Source organism: Neophocaena asiaeorientalis, unplaced genomic scaffold, assembly GCF_003031525.2.
Source record: "Neophocaena asiaeorientalis asiaeorientalis breed wild unplaced genomic scaffold, Neophocaena_asiaeorientalis_V1.1 scaffold345, whole genome shotgun sequence".
Lineage (NCBI taxonomy): Eukaryota > Metazoa > Chordata > Mammalia > Artiodactyla > Phocoenidae > Neophocaena > Neophocaena asiaeorientalis.
Genome location: NW_020175181.1, coordinates 1,108,995 through 1,130,469, shown reverse-complemented (window position 1 = coordinate 1,130,469; position 21,475 = coordinate 1,108,995). Strand labels below are relative to the sequence as shown.

The window sequence follows — 21,475 nt, the reverse complement described above, 5'->3', positions numbered from 1 at the left end:
ACACAGGGAAGGGGCTAGGTCGATGCTACTGGTGGGGGCCAACTATGGAGCCAGGGCATCCTGGGTGGCTGGTCTGGACAGGATGGCAGCAGAGAAAAAAGGACACCATGGGCACGATTAGGTTTTGGCCTTTAGTCTGAAAAAGTGTTGACTGAAAGTGTACAACAGAGAGCGGGTACAAGCGGCTGGGGGCCATGGAGCCGCCAATAAAAAAGAATGTCCTTAAATAAAGTTCACAGAGTAAAAACCAGAACCACCAGTCCTTCCCTCCAACACAACAGAGCACAGGCACAGAACCGGTGATGAGCCCCAAGGAGCAAGGAGGCGGCTGGGGAGGACAGCAGAGGCTCCCAGGCTGCTGTGTGGAGGGAGAGCCCTCTTTGGAATGGGCTGAGCAAAGCCACCCAGCTCCCCCTGCACACCTCATAACCACTGCTAAGGCTAAAGGAAAAAGACAAAACTCAGTCTCAGTCTGGAGGGCTCAGAAAACAGTCTGGGTGGGCAGGGGTCTGGACAACTGCTAGTCCCGCTTGGCCTTCTTCTTGTTGTCACTGTTGCCATTTTCTTCAGCCTCCTCAGTAGAGAGCACCTCCTCCAGTTTCCGCTTGCCACTCTCTGGCTGAAGTGCTGCTGTGTTTCGGGGCTTGAAGCAAATGATGATGCAGGTCATGTTGTCACATCCTGTACCGTCCCCAGAAGTGTCTGGTGCCAGGCACTGATCCAGCAGCTACAAAAGGGATGGGGTAGCTCAGCTTCAGAGTTTGAAAACCTTCCTGGCAACCTAAAGTCTCAAAGGGCTGGCCTTGCTGAGACAGGGTGGCAGAAGGAGGGGAACAGGCAACAGGTGTCACAAAACAGGCCACTTGCTAGTGCATGAGGCATAAGGATAAGTCAGGGAAATGAGGGAAAGTGAAACTTTCTAGTCAGAGTTTAGTATCTGTCAGTAATTAGTGATATGCCCAGGCTCTGGTCTTAGGCCAAAAGAGAAAACCTTGGATACACAGACCAGACATCCTCTCTCCTCTACCCTGGGACTTACCTCTTCCACGATGGATGACAATAACCGAAGCTCCCCATTTTCATCACGCTGACTGATCTTCGATTGAATAAAGTCTATAACTTCCTGGCTGCTCATCACATTCCTGGGGTCAAAAACAACAGTAAGAATCGTCTTTAGTCCCAGCAAGGCAGAGTAGAGGATAGAGGTCACAGATGGCTCAGGCCAACGTAAACACCCACAGAGATTTTTCTCAGCTTTGCCTTAGGCTTGGGGGTCTTGACACCAAGCTGCTGCCTATCTAGGCTCTAATTCTAGAGCAGCCTGAGAAAAGGGGCTGACTACAGCCATTAGAAGGAAGATAAAGCAGCTCAGAGCCCTAGAAGTCATGCTGCAGGGGAAAAAAGAGAATTTTAGGGTTTTCCGCCAGTGCTTACCAGATGCCATCACAGGCAATGACCATGAATTCGTGATCGTCAGTGAGAGTCAGCACCTTGATGTCAGGAAGGGCCGAAATCATCTGTTCCTCAGGTGGCAAGTTCTTGTTTCTCTTGTAGAAGTGGTCTCCTGAAGTAAAGGAATGGATGGATGATGAGTAAGTAGTTTGAGCACTTCACACAGATTTTTGTTTGAGGCCAGTCAAACCCTGCCATTTATTTCCCTTCTTTACAAAGTTCCATAATCTAGTGGAATGGATGGATGATGAGTAAGTAGTTTGAGCACTACACACAGATTTGTGTTTGAGGCCAGTCAAACCCTGCCATTTATTTCCCTTCTTTACAAAGTTCCATAATCTAGTGGAATGGAGAAGTGAGTTCTAGTTTTTCTGGTTTCAGCACTGTCTTTGGGTTGCTGAACCTTAGGTCAGTCACTAACCTGTTTTTTCATCATCTAGAAGTGATACCTATTTTACCTATTTCATAGCGATGATTAAGGGACATAGGTAGTAGATACAAAAATACTTGGAAAGATAAAAAGGCCATGAAGATTAAAGTTTGCTATAGGTAGTCTGGAACAGAGAACAAGACCCCAGAAGTTTTTCCCATAGTTTCTTGGCCCTTACCAATGGCTCTGGAGAGGTTGAGGCCACCATTGACTCGCCCATCCATGGTGACCTTGCCACCAGCATTCTTGATGCGTGCTAGCTCCACTTCATCCTCCGGTTTGTGGTCATAGGACATGTCTAAAGCTTTGCCAGCCTCAGACACCACACAGCGGGAGTCTCCTGCATTGGCCACGATCAACTGCTTCCCTCGTATCAGAGCCACCACTGCTGTTGTACCACTGTCAGAGCCAGGCTTAAAAGGAAGAAAAGGACCATCATGGGAGCTTCTGGACACCAGCTGTAATCATTCCCCTATGTCTTCTCATCTCACTAGGACCACCAAGAGCACTTTAACAGACAGGAGGAGCACAGCTTTAATCTTTCCAGATATAGCATGCTCTCCCCCTTTTCTGAGATAATTCTACCCGAAAGGCCTAATTCCCCTTGCAGAGTAAATCCTTCCATGACCATGACTTCAGTGCTAAGATAGGAAGGGACACTTCTCCCAAAATCAAAATCAGAGAATTCACACTTGGCCTCCTGGCTTTCCAGACTCATTGCCCTCCTTTCCCCACACACCTCCTCTTTGCCTTCCATCCCAGGCACCATCATCTCCTCTTCTTCTTCCTCATCCTCTTCAGCCTCCTCAGTGTCATCCTCGTCTTCCTCATTCTCTGCCTCTTCACTGCTGTAGCCATCTTCTTCCTCACTGCATTCCTGCCAGAGGGACAATCCCAGGCTACTGAGACTGAGATGACCTCCTTGCCCCCTCCCCTCAACTCACGCTCAGAACCAAGAGGCCCTGACTGAACATAGATCCTTAAAACACTGAAAGATGCAAATATATGATCATGACAGAAAAATGTGGAGGACGGGAGAGTGGACTAGGATGGATATAACTAATATCCTGAACTAGGTTCAGCGGTCACCAGCAGGAAACCTCGGGCAAGGCCAGAGCTGCTAGCCAAAAGCACCTTCCAGGCAACATGACCAGAAAATAAGTTGCCCAGAAAAACCCAAATATCCAAAGTAACAACCACCAACTTCTTGTTCTCTCTCTAGGAGACAGACTCTGAAAGGCCAGAACTAGATGTGTTTGTTATAATGTCAACAAAGGAAGAGGTTAAGAGGGCTAATGGTACCTGTGTTGGTGGAGATAATGAATTTTTAAAAAGCTTAGACTGTAGTTGGGGGATGATGTCAAAATAGACAGAAAAGAGTAGAAAGCTATGCACAGCGACCAACCAGGCCCTCTCTACAACTTCAACGTCTATCTGCCCCCACTGGGCCCTTACCTCGCTGTCTTCCTCCTCCTCCTCCGCCTCATCTGACTCATCCTCACTGTCCTCAAAGAACTTGGACTTAGCAACTCGAGGCAGCTTGTCGGAGGCTGAAGAGCAGGAAGGCCCAGCCTCACCAGTGGGAGTGCCAGGCTCCCCACCTTGGCCTGCCTCAGTCCCACATTCCGAGTTGGAGGAAAGGCCCGTGTGAGCCTTGGCTGTGGGGCCATTTTCCTCTGAAGAAGTTTCCCTAGATGGGTCCCCAGGTCCTGCCTCCCCATTGAGGCCCTGGGACCCTGGTTCCTCGCCTGTCCCAGCTCCAGATTTGCTGTGGGGAGCACCCTTGTGACAGTTCTGCCCGTAGCGTGTCAGCAGCTCTTCAATAGTCATGGTAGCCTCTTCATGCAGCAGTGCAGCCTCCTCATTGTCCACTGCAGGGGAGAGGCTAAATCAGCACCCCATGCCAGACTCCTCATGGAATCAGTCCCTTACTACCTCCACAGCCCTTGCAACCTGAGTTCCAACTTCCCCACCACCTCCCACTCCTAAGGCTCCTCTCACACTTATCAAATCTCAGAAGAACAGCCCTTTGCTCCCTTTTCCTCAAGTAACATCAGCCTCCAGAGACTTCCTTTGGTCTTTGTCTTGCACTCCCTTCTTAGTCAAAGGAATACTAGTTACTATATGTGTTCCCTGTCACCTCTCATTTTTTATTGGTAAGTTGGAAACCCTAATCTGGCTGAGGACCCAGGAAGTCCACAATGCTACTAGTCCAGGCCTAGGGCTCAGGCTTAATGACTGGCTGCTATGGCTAATGGCAGCTCCAGTCTTAAAAAAAAGATCACATAAACATTAAAATGAACCAGAAAGACCCAATCGCAATGACAAAAGATGATGTATATAAAAATGCTTACAACTACAACACTATGAACTCAACAAAGGTTAATCCTCTCTCTCCTTTTCATAACCACCTGTAGTACAGGAGATTCTTTAACATGAGGATTTCCCAGGTCCCTAGGAAGCCATCTTTCAGAACTGACACACAGCTAATATGTATTAAAGAGCAGTTCTTTAATATGCCGATTTCCTTTCAAACAAAAGATGCCACACTCACCATCATCTTCATCAGCTACTTTTTCTTTTTCATCCTCATCCTCAGTGGGTCGCCCTGCAATCTGCGCCAGCTCCTTAATGACTTCCTCAGTGGTCAGTTTGGCATCGATAGCCAGGAAGGCATCTTCCAAAGCCTGAATATAATCAAACTAGTATGAGGCAAGTGTAGGAAGAAGTACGCGGGTACAAAATGAACTGCCTATACACAAGCCTGGGCACGAGGATGAGATGCAAATTAGAGTGTGATCCACCAAGCTATGAGACACTCACAGACAAATAAAAAACAGTTTAGAGACTTAGGAATCAATAAGGTAGCTCTAAAAAGGATCAAGTGGGAATAAGCTCATTTTAGGTACAGAATTCTTTAAGAAATACAATAAGAAGAAGCTGGGTGGCAATGAAAAAGGAAAAGCCAAGGACTGGAAAAAAAGGGAAAGTCTGCAGAAATGGAGAATGAACAGTGTGGGAAGACAGACCTTCTGTAGCTTGCCTTCTTTGTAGGCCTTCTGATCTTTGATGATATCAGGAAGATATTTGGCACAGTACAAGGCAACTTCCTCCCCTAGAACAAAGGTAAAGTCACCCAGAGCATAGCTTCACGCACATAGAAAGTGATATAATATCAGCACACCATTCTAGAGTGATTCCCAAGGACTGAGGAGATGAATGTCTTAGCACAACTGAAACCTATTTAAAAGACAATGTTTTGGGAAGTTCTGACCAAGAAAATGGATTTCACCATCACCTCTCTCAGGGCTATATTAATATAGCCCATGTCTTTTCTCACCTGTATACTTAGTTTTCAGTGAAAAAGAGATAAATACTAATGTAGGAAGAGACTTCTTGGATTGAAACAAGGCCTGGTGAGATTAAGAACCAATACACTATCCTCCTGGGAAGGATGAATGGCAGAATAGAGAAAAATAGCACTAGGCAGGAAATTATATCTGAGGACCAGAACCCTGGAAAGTAAAAGAACAAAGGACCTGGAAGTGGGGTCCTAGAATGTTACCATATGATCTGCTAAAGTTACCTCCATGTCCATCGTAGACAGAAAACATAGCTGTCTCACTGTCCAGCTCAGGAATACAGTTGTGAGCATCCTAGGAAAAAGAGCATAATCAGCATTTCTTAAGGTCAAAGGGTATTCTTCCTTGTGCACCTCAGGTCATTAAGGATTGCCTTCACACCTTAATCTCACTAACCCTTCCCTGGCTGACCTACATGGCCTAGAAATAATAAAGGAAGATGGGATGATAAATAAGAATATTACACAGGAGGGAGAAAGGAAGGGAGGGGGAAAAAGGAAAGGAAGGAAGGAGGGAAGAAGGGAAAGAGATGAATCAGGTCACTACCTCTGCAGTCTAGCAGCCTCAGCCTAGGAGATCTCAGTCCAGATGGCAGAATGTTTGGCTGTTGGAACTCTAGACCTGACCCTTTTGGATTTGTGGCAACTATGGGAAGAACCAGAATAAAGGATCTTCAAAGTCACTTCCAGACCCATTCTATCAATCAGTGAACTTAAAGGAAGAAAATGTTAGGGAAGATAGCAAAAAGCAACCTGAGGGCATTACCGACCTAAAAAGTTTCTAGGAGAATCCTAAGACGGCCTGAGTGAAAGCACTAGAAATTGGTAAAGCTACATACATTTAATACTCCCCACCCCCCCAAAACCACCATCTAAACAAATTACTCCCCTTTTCTCTTAAAGTTTAACTCATTTAAGAAGTTACCCCCAAGGCTAGGGGGAGGATATATTTACAAAAGGTATCTTTCCAACAAATAGTTATTAAACTACACTGTGTGTAGTACTTGTTAACTGGAATTTACAATGCCCCATTAAATCAGCCATCCCATCTCCTATCCCCAGCTGGAACTGAGATACCATTTAAATCTGAAGGCACAGCACACCTGAAGAGAAATTTGAAATGGCCCTGCTACATGAACATTTTATTTGGGAGGCTGGGCTTGATCAAATTCTTCTATTAATAAAACTGCCACCCAAACTAATATTCCTGGCTAAGCCAAAGTTCAGGCAAGACTGTCAGACCTAGATAAAAGGGTACCGCCGCTTACCCTGCCCCATCTTGGAAAACAACCCAACCTTCCTTTCAGGTATTCTCTATAGACAAAAAGGATATAATTAGCTATTTACTTTTTTTGTGTGTGTGTGGGGTACGCGGGCCTCTCACTGTTGTGGCCTCTCCCGTTGTGGAGCGCAGGCTCAGCGGCCATGGCTCACGGGCCCAGCCGCTCCGCGGCATGTGGGATCTTCCCGAACCGCAGCAGGACCCTGTGTCCCCTGCATCGGCAGGCGGACTCTCAACCACTGCGCCACCAGGGAAGCCCCTAGCTATTTACTTTGATTAGTTAGTAAAGTTAATAGTTCTCCTTTGTCTTTCAGATATTAGTATTTAAATTTTTCTAATTATATTGATAGTCAGGAGACCTGAATGTAGTAGTTCTGTTGTCACTAAAATAAGACTATTCCTTCATTATACAAGTCTAGAATATAAAACTTAGGGGGCTTCCCTGGTGGCGCAGTAGCTGAGAATCCGCCTGCCAAGGCAGGGGACACGGGTTTGATCCCTGGGCCAGGAAGATCCCACATGCCGCGGAGCAACTAAGCCCGTGCACCACAACTACTGAGCCTGTGTCCCGCAACTACTGAAGCCCACACACCTAGAGACCGTGCTCTGCAACAAGAGGAGCCACCGCAATGAGAAGCCCGCGCACCGCAACTATAGAGAGCCCATGCACAGCAAAGAAGACCCAACTCAGCCAAAAATAAATTTCAAAAAAAGGGGCTTCCATGGTGGCACAGTGGTTGAGAGTCTGCCTGCCAATGCAGGGGACACGGGTTTGAGCCCTGGTCTGGGAGAATCCCACATGCCGCGGAGCGGCTGGGCCCGTGAGCCACAACTACTGAGCCTGCGCGTCTGGAGCCTGTGCTCTGCAACAAGAGAGGCCGCGGCAGTGAGAGGCCCGTGCACCGCGATGAAGAGTGGCCCCTGCTCGCCGCAACTAGAGAAAGCCCTCGCACAGAAACGAAGACCCAACACAGCCAAAAATTAATTAATTAATTAATTTAAAAAAAAACTCACTTTAAAAAAACCAAAAGAACCAAAAACTTAGGGTTTTAAAGTAGGGAAGGAGAGCACTGAAAAGGAGCTACTCTTTCTTGTATTTCCCTCTGATTGTCTCCAGGAGAAAGTGTCCCAGAAGCTAATGGGCGTCCACAGAAGGCCTCTGATGGCTTATCTATGGTCATTGACACAACTGCCTCTTAGCCTCATCCCCAGGATCTAGAAGAACACCACACACCAAAGGTCATCTTCTTCATCTCTCCCTCTTCCAACCACTCTACCACCAGCCACACTGACCTCCCATCTCTCTAGACCAGGGTTTATCTTACTGGGCCTTCCTCTCCTATCACCAACATCTTAGCACTTTCTTGCCTTTTATGATTGTCTTTTACCACAGCATCCTCTACAGTGGTCCTCAGACTTTAATGTGCCTAAGAATTCATTTGTTCATTCATTCATTCATCAAATATCTGAGTATCCATTATGTGCTAGTATGTGTTCTGGGTGCTCAGGATATATCAGTGAACAAAATAAAGACCCACACTTCATAAAACACTTATATTCTAGTGAGGGATATAGACAACAAACACAATAAATAGGTAAATCATAGAGAATGATAGCATAATTCACATAGAAAGATGGTAATGCTATGAAATAAAGAAAAAGTGAGAAGGGACGGGTTGGATGACAAAAGCAGTGAGAGAATCGGCATGGGACACAGTATAGCACAGGTATGCCAAACTCATAAGAAACTGTACCTCAGCCGTCACTACCTTGGTCATGCTGTGAGTGTCTGATCAGTTTCAGCAAAACAGTTGTGTCACATTTATGTTGATTTTAATTCTGTTGATTTTGTAGTTTGGTTTGTTGGCATGTAATTTATGTCCAGTTCTATGTTTGTACACATATAAGTAACATTACATTAAAATCATTTTAGTGAATATTGGAGATCCACAAATATTGCTTTCCTTAAAAAAAACAAAAAACAAAACACAAACAAAAAAAATCCATGGAAGATCTCCAAGATATTTTGTTAAATAAAACAAAGTGCATAATGATATATTTAGTAAGCTGCTTTCTGTATAGGAGGGAGCACAGAAATAGACATTTGCCTTCTCATACTTTAATACTACAAGGACACACAGAAAACTAATAAAAGTAAACTGTGGGAGGGCATGAGGGTGCAGACAGACTGATGGGAGCAAGACTTAACCATGGGAATGTTTAGCTTTTTCAAAAGTAAATGAAATGTCTTTTTAAAAAGACTCAATATATGCTAAAATTTGAGAGGCTGGTCCAACTAATTTCACTTTTTTGGTAGATGTGAGAGGAGCACTCTTCCTGTCCACTGCTTCCCAGTGGAACAAGAGAATCAACTGGTCTTTCTCTGTCCTGCAACGTACTCTAAATCACAGCTGTATCATCTTTTTTTAAAAAATAGATCTTTATTGGAGTATAATTACTTCACAATACTGTGTTAAGTTTCTGTTGCACAACAAAGTGAATCAGCCATATGCATACACATGTCCCCATATCCCCTCTCTCTTGCATCTCCCTCCCATCCTCCCTATCCCACCCCTCTAGGTCATCGCAAAGCACGGAGCCAATCCCCCTTTGCTATGCTGCTGCTTCCCACCAGCCAACTATTTTACATTCGGTAGTGTATATATGTCGATGCTACTCTCACTTCGCCCCAGCTTCCCCCTCCCACCCCATGTTCCCAAGTCCATCCTCTATGTCTACCTCTTTATTCCTGCCCTGTAACTAGGTTCATCAGTACCGTTTTTTTGTTTTGTTTTAGATTCCATATATATGCATTAGCATACAGTATTTGTTTTTCTCTTTCTGACTTACTTCACTCTGTAAGACAGACTCTAGGTCCATACACCTCACTACAAATAACTCAATTTCGTTTCTTTTTATGGCTGAGTAATATTCCACTGTAAATATGTGTCACCATCTTCTTTATCCATTCATCTGTTGATGGACATTTAGGTTGGTGTACTATCTCTTTTGAACCCACACCTTTATTTAAAAAAATCTTTTTGACTTCTCATCTGTTCCTCATAAGATCATGTGACTTTGAAGCAGATCTAGCAACACTGAACACAGGAAAAAATATTTAACCTCAATAGTAATCAAAGAAATGAACATTAAAAAAACAAGGAATTATCCTTTTGTGCAAATTAGAATGATGAAAAAGATGAATAGTATCCAGTAATAATAAGAGTGAAGATAAAAACACATTCTCATGTACTCTGATCAAACAGGAATATAAATTACTAGTTTTCCTGGAGGGCAATTTGGTAATATGTACCACAATGTGCATGTCTTTTGATCTAGTAATTTGACTTCTAAAAGTTTATTTTATGGGACTACTGACACAAGGAAACGAAGATAGGAAGAATGTTCATTTCAGCATTACTTATAATAAAAAACAATTATAACCATCTAAATTTCCATGAATAGATTAGATTACAAACAGTACATCCCTCCAATGGAATATATGCAGCTGTCAGAAATGATCAATATGTATTCATTTAGAAATGAGTTCACAATATATTGTGATAAAAGCAAAATATTAGGTATCTATGTATATGTCAGAAGTCTGTAAGATCACACATCAAACTTAGTGGAGGGTGAAATCTGAGTAATAATTATATCCTACTTTTCAAGATTTTTATTTTTATTAGCCATATCATTCCATTCTGAATAATGACCACAACAAAAGAAACCTATGATTGTCCTTAAGCTGCCAAGCTACCATATACTGTGTGATCTCTGGTCAGCTATCTATTGGTGTGCCTCAATTTTACCCTCTATAGTATGGAATAAGAATATCTACATTACTCATATCATCACAGGACTATCATGATGATGATGTAAAACTTCTTTGTAAACTGGAACATAATATATAAGTATATATATTCTGCTCTGAAATTCAGTACCTGGTTCACATTTGTCTTCTCTATCCTTTTTCTCAAAGAGGAATGCCCACAATAAAGGCTCATCTTATGCCTTGAGGTCTCAGTTCCTAAAACCACTCCACATTACCTTCTCCTCAACTTCTTGGTGAGGTTTTGGATCTGTATCACTTGGAACTGCTCTACCTTCTCTAAGCACTTCAATTTCCCCCTTATATCTTCAATCATAGCTTACATACCTTTACCTTTGTCTGTCTCTGTCCTTTTCTGAGTCAGAGCTAAGTACTGCATATTTCAACTCTGTCTCTTAGCAATCTAGAAAAACTCATCCAACCTTGTTATAACCCGACCAAATGCTTTCTTCACACTTGAATCAGAGCCACTAAGTATCGCTAGTCATAAAATGTCATGAAATCATGTTGATTGTGGTGACTACTTCCATTTAGCACTTTTTTCTCTATTCTGCATTGACTCTTAAATATATTAACCACAGTCAGTCACAAACCTTTCCCACATTATTCAAGCTCTCAATGTTATTTTCCTTTCACTCACAGCAGATGAGCTAACCTCTTACTTTACTTAGATCAAGGTCTTATTTCAAGATCTACCTCATCTTCCCTATTCTAACTCAAAATTTCTCCATAGTTGTATCTAACATCTCCTTCACTTCTGCCTCAGAAGCAATATTTCTCCTCTTTTTTAAAATAAATTTATTTATTTTTGGCTACGTTAGGTCTTCGTTGCTGTGCGCAGGCTTTCTCCAATTGTGTGGAGTGGGCTTCTCACTGCGGTGGCTTCTCTTGCTGCGGAGCACTGGCTCTATGTGTGCAGGCTTCAGTAGCTGTGGCACGTGGGCTCAGTAGTTGTGGCTCACGAGCTCTAGAGTGCAGGATCAGTAGTTGTGGCACACGGGCTTAGCTGCTCTGCAGCACGTGGGATCTTCCCGGCTCAGGGTTTGACCCTGTGTCCCCTGCATTGGCAGGAGGGTTCTTAACCACTGCACCACCAGGGAAGTCCCTCTCCTCTCTTTCTAGATTAACACTTCCTCTTAAACTCAAACCCTTCTCCTTCAAGATCATACTTCACGAAGCAGGCAGTCAATATAACAGCAATCCAAATAGCCATTTTGCAGGCTTCACTCTCCCCAACGGCTGTATGTAATTAAATAGTACAAACCATGTCAGCTTTCTCAAAAGTTCTCTTGGGTTCTGTGAAGAACTGTAGTTCTATACCTCCAATTGCCTGTTTCTACAGGATATCCCTTCTCCACCTCAAGCTTAATATATGTAAACAGGAACTTAGCAGTCTCCAAAAAAATCAGAGCTTCCCCTACATGTCTTATTTCTGTCAATGGAATCTTAACTCTCCTAGCAACACCTAGTATCAGTCCTCCTTGACTTCCTGGCTGTCTTCCACCAACTATTACTGAGTCCTGCTGACTTTTCCCTCATAACTGTGATCCTGGATTACTTTATTCTTAATGGTATTTTAACTCCTCTCCTGTCTCTACTCTCTGCCTCCTGTAATTCAGCCTACATACATCCAGCTGCCAGATTAATCTCCCTAATATAACATTTTATTGCTAGGCCCTTCAATGGACTCTACTGCATTAGATTAATTCCATACAAGTTACTGGCAATTTAAGGCACTCAGTAATCATTCCTATCCATCTCCATAACCTAACCTCCTTAACTCATACCATTCCCCAAAAGAAACTACTCTTGACACTCTTGATACTGAACACCCTACCCCAGCAAAGTAGTAAGCATGCCTGCTTCAGTCTTTCCTCCTATCCTTTCGTCTAATACTTTTCTTCTCCCACTTTCCTCCTCCCCATTTGTTACCATTTATACTCTTTCCTAAAGGTCCAGTTAGTCTCACCACCTCCAAGAGATCTTTCTTCATCACACCAATACTCTGTGATCATTCCCCACCTGAACTCTTTTAATATTTATTGCTTCTACCAATAATTTGGCATTCAGCATATGCTATCTTGTATTGTTATCCAACATTCCATAGGGGAAAAGGGAGTCCTAGGTCCAAAACAGCATGAAAACAGACTGTCTTAAATTTCTTTACAGCGCTAGGGCCTAACAGTATGTTCTGTAACACAGCAGGATGTTTACTTATGATGGTGAGTTCCCAGCTGCCTCAGAACAAATATCTTAGGGATACCTCCTTCTTCATTTACTACCCAAAACCTAAAGTTGTATCATAACACAATAACCACTGAGGTGGTACGAAAGAAATGATGCAGAATACACAGATCACCTGAATGAGGGCTCTTATGTCTTGCTTTACTAAATTATATATCACACAGCCCCTTCTGACCTTCTAGACACCAGTGGATCTGCTATTAATAAAGACCTGGTTATCTTTCCTGATGTCAATTTCCTAAAGTTACAAATACATCCGCAAAGGCTCCTGTGTCACTTGATCAATCATTTAGGTTTATGATACTTAAATTTATCTAAATCTTTGCAATTCAAGGTAAAACTTTTGAAGGTGGTTGGAAAGGGAACTACATTTTTGGTTTTAAAAAGTCATGTATTACTGTCTGACTTTTAAAATTATATGCATGTATTACCACTGTGCTATAGACTGAATGTTTTGTGTCTCCCTAACATTCCTATGTTGAAACTTCATGGCCAAAGTGATGGTATTTGGAGGTAGGGGCTTTGGGAGGTAATTAAGTCATGAGGGAGGAGCCCTCATGAATGAAATTAGTACCCTTATAAAAGACCCCAGAGAGGTCCTCTGCCTTGTGAGGACACAGCTAAAACACAGCCACTATGAACCAAGAAGTGGGCCCTCTCCAGACACCTTGATCTTAAGCTTCCCATTAGGGTCTCAAAGAGATATTTACACACCCATGTTCATAGCAGCTTTGTTCAAAAGAGCCAAAAAGTAGAAGAACCCATGTGTTCATCAACAGATGAATGGATAAACAAAATGTGATATATACATACAAAGGAACATCATTAAGCCTTAAAAAGAAAGGAAATTCTGACACATGCTATAACATGGATGAACGTTGAGGACATTATGCTATGTGAAATAAGCCAGTCATAAAGACAAATCTGTCTTTATATGAGGTACCCAGAGTAGTCAAATTCATAGAGACAGAAAGTAGAACAGTGGTTGTCAGGGGCTGGGGGAAGGGGGAATGGGGAGTGGTTTAATGGGTATAGAGTTTCAGTTTTGCAAGATGAAAAGAATTCTGGAGACTGGTTGCACAACAATGTGAATCTACTTAACGCTACTGAACTGTACATTTTAAATGGTTAAGATGGTAAGTTTTATGTTATGTGTATTTTAGCAAACAAACTTCCTTCCTACAAAGAAAAGCCCAGTCTCAGATGGCATCACTGGTGAGTTCTACCAAATATTTAAAGACTAATTAATAGCAATTCTTCACAAACTCTTCCAAAATACAGAAGACGGGGTGACACTTCCCAACTCATTCTATGAGGCCAGTATTATCCTGATACCAAAGCCAGACAGACATCACAAGAAAACTATAGACTTAATATCATTAAGATAGCAATACTCATCAATACATCTACAAATTCAGAACAATTCCTATCAAAATCCCAGATGCCTTTTGTACTGAAACTGACAAGCTGATCCTAAAGTTCATATGGAAATTCGAGGGACCCAGGAAAGAAGAAACAAGAAAAGGAACAAAGCTGGAAGACTCGTACTTCCCAACTTCAAAACCACAAAGCTATAGTAACCAAGACAGTGTGGTACCATATATCAATGGAATGGAATTAAGAGTCCAGAAATAAACCCTCATATTTATGGTCAATTGATCTTAAACAATGATGCCAAGATAATTCAGAAAGGGAAAAGAATACGCTTCTTAGCAAATGATGGGGACTTCCCTGGTGGTTCAGTGGTTACGAATCTGCCTTCCAATGAAGGGGATGCAGGTTCGATCCCTGGTCAGGGAACTAAGATCCCACATGCCGCGGGGCAACTAAGCCCTGAGCTGCAACGCCCTCGCACTCTAGAGCCCATGCGCTACAACTAAAGAGAAGCCCACACGCTGCAACGAAGATCCTGCGTGCCGTAACTAAGACTCGATGCAGCCAAATAAATAAATAAATACCTAAAAAAACAAAAAACAAAAACAAACAACACTGGGACAAACACATATCCAGATGTAAAAGTTTGAACTTGGACCCCTTCTTTACACCATACACAAAAATTAACTCAAAAGACCTAAATGTAAGAGCCAAAACTATGAAACTCTTAACAGATAAACTGGACTTCATCAAAATTAATAACTTTTGTGCTTCAAAGGACACCAACAGGGGCTTCCCTGGCAGTCCAGTGGTTAAGACTCTGCACTTCTACTGCAGGGTAGCACGGGTTCGATCCCTGGTTGGGGAACTAAGATCCCACATGCCCACATGCTGCTCGGCATGGCCAAAAGAAAAAAACAAACAAACAAAAGGACGAAGGATCTGAACAGCCATTTCTCCAAGGATACAGAAATGGCCAATAAACACAAGGAAAAATGCTCAAATATCATTAGCCACCACGGAAATACAAGCAAAACCACAATGAAACATCATTTCACACCCACCAGAATGGCTATAATTGGAGGAAAAAAAAAAAAACGATAACAGGTGTAGGGAGGAGGTAGAGAAACTGACACCCTCATATACTGCTGGTAGAAATGCAAAATGGCGCAACCACTTTGGAAAACAGGCAGTTCCTCAAAATGTTAAACGTGGAGTTACTATATGACCCAGCAATTCTACTCCTAGGAATATACTCAAGAGAAATAAAACTTATTTCCACACAAAAATTTGAACATGAATATTCATAGCACCATTATTCATAATAGCCAAAAGGTGGAAATCCAAACCACCATCAACTGATGGAGGAATAAACAAAATGTGCATACAATGGAAGATTATTCAGCCATAAAAAGGAATGACGTACTGATTGATTCATGATACAACCTGGATGACCCTTAAAAATGTTGTTTAGAAAAAAAAAAAAAATGTTGTTTAGGGGCTTCCCTGGCGGTGCAGTGGTTAAGAATCTGCCTGTCAATGCGGAGGACATGGGTTTGAGCCCTGGTCCTGGAAGATCCCACATGCCACGGAGCAACTAGGTCCATGTGCCACAACTACTGAGCCTGTGCTCTAGAGCCTGCGAGCCACAACTATTGAGCCTGCACGCCACAACTACTGAAGCCCGCGTGCCTAGAGTCCGTGCTCCGCAACAAGAGAAGCCACTGCAATGAGAATCCTGCGCACTGCAGTGAAGAGCAGCCCCAGCTCACCACAACTAGAGAAAGCCGGCAACGAAGACCCAACGCAGCCAAAAATAAATTAATTAATTAAAAATATATGTATATTGTTTAGTAAAAAGCAACCAGACATAAAAGGTGACATATTTATATGAAATGTTCAGAATAAACAAATCCATAATGTAAATTAGTGGTTGCCAGGCATTAGAGGAGGGGGGATAGGGAGTGACTAATAATGGCTACAAGATTTCTTTTTCGGGTGATGAAAATGTTCTAAAATTAATAGTGGTGATGGCTGCACAACTCTGTGAGTATATTAACTATTGAAATGTACACTTTAAATGGATATGGTACCTGAATTATATCTCGATACAGTTGTTTTAAAAGGGACCTGTATATACATTTTCAAGTACTATGCATGATTAAAAGTTGACACACTCCATCTCTGAACTAGACTTAGAGGGAGACAGAAAACAACTCCACTGGAACTGGTACTCAGTTTACAGTGTCATTAAACATCAGTGATGCTTTCAGTTCTAAAGATTTGTGCTTCCAGACAGCACAATTTTAATGGCAGCTAACAGTGGCAAGAACTACTGATCAGATCTGTCAAAATTTCTACACTCAAATTCAAGCCCTTACCTCTCAAAGTATAATTCCAAGATGGTAACCCAATAGAGGGTCAGGGGTTCAGAAGCAGTATTAACTGCCAGGGGATTGGGCAGAAGAAATAATGTAAAATATTCTTGAAATCTTGAGAAATAAGTTCTGACTGTAACTTACAGTTGCTTGAAAACTTATAAAGGAATAGTATAGTAGAAAATAATTTCTCTATATTAATGGACATACATTCGATATCATTTCATGCTAATTTTGAATTGTAAAGAATAGGAACTGCATGCTGATCAAAAAGAATGCCCTTTTATGAAAGCTGCTTAACTGTATCCTAGACAAAGGAATTCTGATCTGGTTCAGTAAGTAAAAAGTGCTTTAAGCTACAGATGAGACACTAATCTGAGGTACAAACAATAAATGCTCTTCAGCCTCAGATGCCCTCTCTCAAGTGGAATCCCACAGCATGCTTGTGGTATCTCATTTTATATTTCCCCTATTAATATAATGATTTAAACTGTCATGCATGTACCTTTAAGAACTTTCTGCTCAACATTTATCTATAGTCAATTCTAGATGACCCTCTGTGATCACTAATAAGCCAGCTTCTATATGGCAATAAACAGCTAGCCTACTCAAATTTATACTCTAGGTATTGATGCTGCCTTTAAAAGGGACAAATATAAGATATATATAGAGATATATAGATATAGATATCCTAATTCCCCACAGGAAGCAATTTTGTCACTTCCAGAGAACCTCATAACCAAAAACTAAAAGTACTCTAGTCTCTTTGAGACTACATCAACTAAAACTGTTTTCAGATTGGACTTCTCATTAGACATTAGAAACTCAGAGCCTTTCCATATATATTTCTCAGGCACCCTTCCACAACCTACCTGTTAACCCCCAAAATACATACCTCAACCAGCTTGAGGGTCCCTCCAAACCATGGAGAAGGAAGAAGGGAAGGGAACATCAACTGTGGTATTTTGATTACCCCTCCTCAAAACACCCTGGTTCCACAGCAAGAGGGGCTGGAGAGAGGCAGAAAGTATAAAATGCCAGCTATTGATAGTTGCCATTCTTGCCTCAAGAGAAGGGATAAAACGGTACTCTCTAAGGCTGACTATACATCAGTCAGGATTTCAGTAACCTTTATAATGTGTATGGGTGTGATAAACTTACCTCAACTAAATCATTAGGACCAGGCAAATAAGGTCAATAGAATTAATAAACTGGTGAAATTCAGCCCTAAAGGTTAAGAGGGACAGGAGTACACTTTCTGAAAAGGTAAGATTCACTCAAGAGGCTAGAAGTCAGTTCTTTTCTTGCCATAGCAAAGAAACTATGTTACACTTCAGGGAGAAAGGAAACAAAGCCAGAAGCAAAAGTATCAATGCAGCAGAACAGGATCCCAAACAGGACTTCAAGAAGATTTGATTGGGTCTACTTAACTATTCAAACAAAGGGAAATTCAGAAATCGCGTAATAAGATTTTAAAACCCTAAGTGGTTATCTCTCAGGAGGAAGATTGGATCTAAGGAATAGTCTAGCAAGATCTCTACAAACCAAACAGCCCCTGATGAAAACAGTTATGTTCTAATTACCAGAGGAGAAACCAAAAATAAAGGGAAATGCCCTGCAGAGAAGAAGCAAACAGTACAGAATCACTGGGCAAAAGACTTGGAAAACTGATTATCCAAGCAACTCAATTCATAAAGAAACCTAGAAAGAGTAACAAAGAAGTGGAACAACCACAGCAGAGAGGAAAGTGGAAAATATGGAATAAGAAACCCAAAGGAAAAGCCTTACTGTGACATGAGATAGTCACCTCAAATCTTACAATATTAACAGAAAATGCCATAGAACTGGAACCTCCAAATTACCAGCTAACCCAAACCCCAGACTGACAATGAAGCGACATCCAGATATTTCTACCAGCCAGACAATTACATTTACCAAGCACCCAGTAAACTCAATACTGTGCACCACAGAGAAATCTGTTGACACAGATGAGAACACTGTGTAGTATAGGTCTTGAACAATTTTCATCCTACAGATTCTTTCCACCAAGGCACAAATAACCTAATCTCTCTGGGCGTCGGTTTTTGAGCTGTAAAATGTGGTGAGATGAACTATATAGGATCCTCTCCATTCCTGAGATTTTAAGCAGATGATAAAGTTTGCCGTGGGTATAAAATGTGAGTCTGAGAACAAACCATTTAAGTTTATACTGTCATTCCAGAGCTAACCACAGGGAGGAGTGAGGGATTTGATGAAATTCCCAAGGGAGACTTTTGGCTGTTACCTGAAGCCCACCTAGTAAGTGGATAAACCTTCGATCCCAGACATAATTAGCGCATTTCCCTGGCTCCTCTGTCTAAACCTCACAAAACTCTTCACAAAAACACGTCTTACACATGTCTTTCTTCCTTTCCCTCCTACCATAGTTTTCTCTGTTCTCCTTTGTAGTTTCACACCCATTTGCCCAACACTACTCCTTTTTATCCAGAATTTTTCCATTTTTCCCTTTTATCGATAGTAAATTTTTCTATAAAAGAAAAATCAGTTCTCTGTAGGATAAGAAAAAAAAAGTTGATGAAATGATTGAAAATCAAGGAAACTATAAGCTACAACAAGCACAGGCAAAATGACAATTATTAAGTTTTAGAGAAATTCCGAGTGAGAAAAAAACATCAGGCATAATTTTAAAGGAAATTATAGTGACTGACACAGTTCAAGGCTTCCAAAGGCCAAGAAAGGCCCTGAAAGAATACAAATGAGTGACAATTCTTGGAGGTCAAGTCAAACCTCTGAAATTAACATGTGGTGCCCAGGGCCAGGCATCCAGGTATTAAGATTTTGAAGCGGACTATTTGCGTGGCTTCCTTTCCTGTCAAACTACTCGTCCAAAGACGCCTCACACATCGCTTTTTTTTTTTTTTAAGTACAGTCATTCACATCTATCCGCCTCTCTCTAGCAAAAGTCAATGGATAAATAATCCCTCTCTTCATCTTTACTCCCACATTAAACCTCACACCGTTTACGAGCCTGGAGGGCTAGTTTGTCACGAGAGGATGGAGCGAAGGCACGGGGAGGTCGGTCAGTGGGCGGAAGGTGCCTCTCCCCACATGGCCGAGCCCTCGCCGCCAAGCTGGCCACCGTCACACGGTCTCCTAGCACCGGCAGCTCCCTCTCGGCCCCGGCCCCGCTCTCGCTGTCGCCCCCCAATTTGCCGCTGCGGTCACAGGCTCTCGATTCGGACCCTTCCCCGGGGATGACCCCATCCCCCCCGGCTCCCTTTCTCCGTCAGGTTCCCGCCCTACAGCCGTCAGCCTATGGGCCCCTCCCGCCTCACCTCCATGGAGACGCGCCAGCCTTGCATGGCGGAGAAGCCGTAGGGCAGCGGCAGCCGCGAGGCGCCAACCCCGTCCCCAGAGCACTTCACCGTGTTGGGCTGGGAGAGGTAGGCACCCATGGCGGCGGCTGACCGGCGGCCTCAGGGGCAGGCGAACGGAGCGCGACCCGTGCCGGCGCCGGAGCCGGAGCCCCGGGTGCGCGTGTGGCAGGAGTGGGCCCGGCTGCGCGGCCGACGCAAGGTGCCGGTGAAAGGCGCGAGGCGGCCCAGGTGGCGGTAACGGGACCGGAGCAGAGAGGGAGCGGAAGCGGAAACGGCGCCGCTTCAAACCCCGCCCGGCCGGCGCGGCGCGGCGCGGCGCTGCGGGCAGTCATTTCCTTAGCAACTCGCCCCGCCCGCGGGGACAACGGCCCGCCCAACCGCCCTCCCGCGAGATTGGCGCGGCCACGCCCACCAACGGCCGCGGCCTCCTTGGGGCAGACTGGGAGGTTGTTCCTCGCCAGTATCTCTCCCCAACTGTCCCCCACTGTCCCCCGCCTCCGCTCCCCTACCGCGGCCTCTCGCGTTTTGTCTGAAGCTCTTTTGTGCGGGACCTGGCACTTCCGGTTCATCTTCCAGCGTGTCAGCTCCCTCTCCACCGCGCCCTCAGACTCCCTCAAACCCCGCCCCGTACAGTTCAATTAAAGTTGGCTAGTGTTTTGAGCGCAAGAAGTACCCTGGCCAGGCTTTGTGAGGCCTATGCGAGTAGGATGTGAGAGAGTCTTTCTGACAAAAGAAAATGAAGACCTCGATCTGTGACCCAGTCTATACTGGTCGAGAAGAAATCAAAGGAGAGTGGAAGAGCTGTTGCTTGAGGTCCTCAGGATGCCCCAGGCATGCGTTATACCAGGGGGAGAAGGGAATAATGTTACAAGGTTGCAGGGTGAAGAATGAAAGTAAACTGCTTTGGTGACGGTTTTTGAGGAAGCTATCTGGCCTCGTTGGAAATTGATTTTAAGTGGTAATATTAGATAGGATAGAGATGGTCGCAAGCGCCAAAATGGGTGACTTGGATCACTGCTATCCTGGTGTAGCACTTGGGGATTGTTGGTCTAGTCTTCGTGTACAGTGTAGATTGGAGGGAGAGTCTGGAAACTAACTGGTTAAAGGGCTCTTAATCTAAGCATGGGACGAGAAGGGCAGAGACTAAGGTGGGTGGCAATGGGAATAGAGATAAAGGAACAAATTAGACGATAAGAAATGGACAGAATTTAGTAACAGATTGGATTCAGGGGGTGGAAGAGAAAGGGAAAATTCTCAAAGGATAAGCAGATTAATTCTTTTAAAATACAAAGGTCATGGCTTCCTCCTACTCTTCAGATAGTCCAAATTCCTTAACATAGTTTACCAGACCCTTCATGCTTGAAAGGCTTCTTCCATGTCTCTCCCATTCCTCTCCATTTCCGCTACCCAGTGCTTCAGCAATATGTCTTTGGGTTCCTCCATGCTTTCTCTTCCTATGCTTTCACCCATGGAACATACCTCCTCACCCACCTACCCTCATCATTACTACCTTCAGGAAGTCTTTTCTAATATCCCTACAATGGTTTGGGTCCCCACTTGTGTGTCTTTCCTGACAGACTATAAGCCTTTAGGAAGTCAGAAATTCTGTCAAACTTACTGTTGTATACCCCAGCATCCCTAGCACAATTCTTATCTGTGCTCAATAGTATTTAAATGCTTGTTGAATGAATGAATATCACCAAGGTTTTGACTCTGAATGACAAAAATTGGCAGAGCCCGTAACA

General features: G+C 43.4%; 1 protein-coding gene across 1 annotated transcript; it reads right to left on the bottom strand.

The window, feature by feature from the left end:
- Nucleotides 1-112: 112 nt before the first annotated feature.
- On the bottom strand, nucleotides 113-20,001 carry PPM1G (protein phosphatase, Mg2+/Mn2+ dependent 1G). The gene is made up of 10 exons (XM_024764530.1): nucleotides 19,689-20,001; nucleotides 5,469-5,538; nucleotides 4,912-4,997; nucleotides 4,437-4,569; nucleotides 3,338-3,753; nucleotides 2,622-2,759; nucleotides 2,061-2,295; nucleotides 1,435-1,564; nucleotides 1,040-1,142; nucleotides 113-727 (listed from the first exon to the last, which is right to left on the bottom strand). The coding sequence occupies exons 1-10, from the start codon at nucleotides 19,806-19,808 to the stop codon at nucleotides 521-523; spliced, it is 1,638 nt and encodes a 545-aa protein (XP_024620298.1). The 5' UTR covers nucleotides 19,809-20,001; the 3' UTR covers nucleotides 113-520.
- Nucleotides 20,002-21,475: the final 1,474 nt, after the last annotated feature.

What these genes read in the sequence shown, in the direction of transcription:
- PPM1G (XM_024764530.1), bottom strand. Translation starts at nt 19,808, where the DNA reads ATGGGTGCCTACCTCTCCCAGCCCAACACGGTGAAGTGCTCTGGGGAC. An exon ending in CAACCTCTCCAGAGCCATTG is followed by an intron (nt 1,565 to 2,060) that starts GTAAGGGCCAAG and finishes CCTTTACTTCAG; the next exon opens with GAGACCACTTCTACAAGAGA. An exon ending in TGTCATCCATCGTGGAAGAG is followed by an intron (nt 728 to 1,039) that starts GTAAGTCCCAGG and finishes TCCCTTTTGTAG; the next exon opens with CTGCTGGATCAGTGCCTGGC.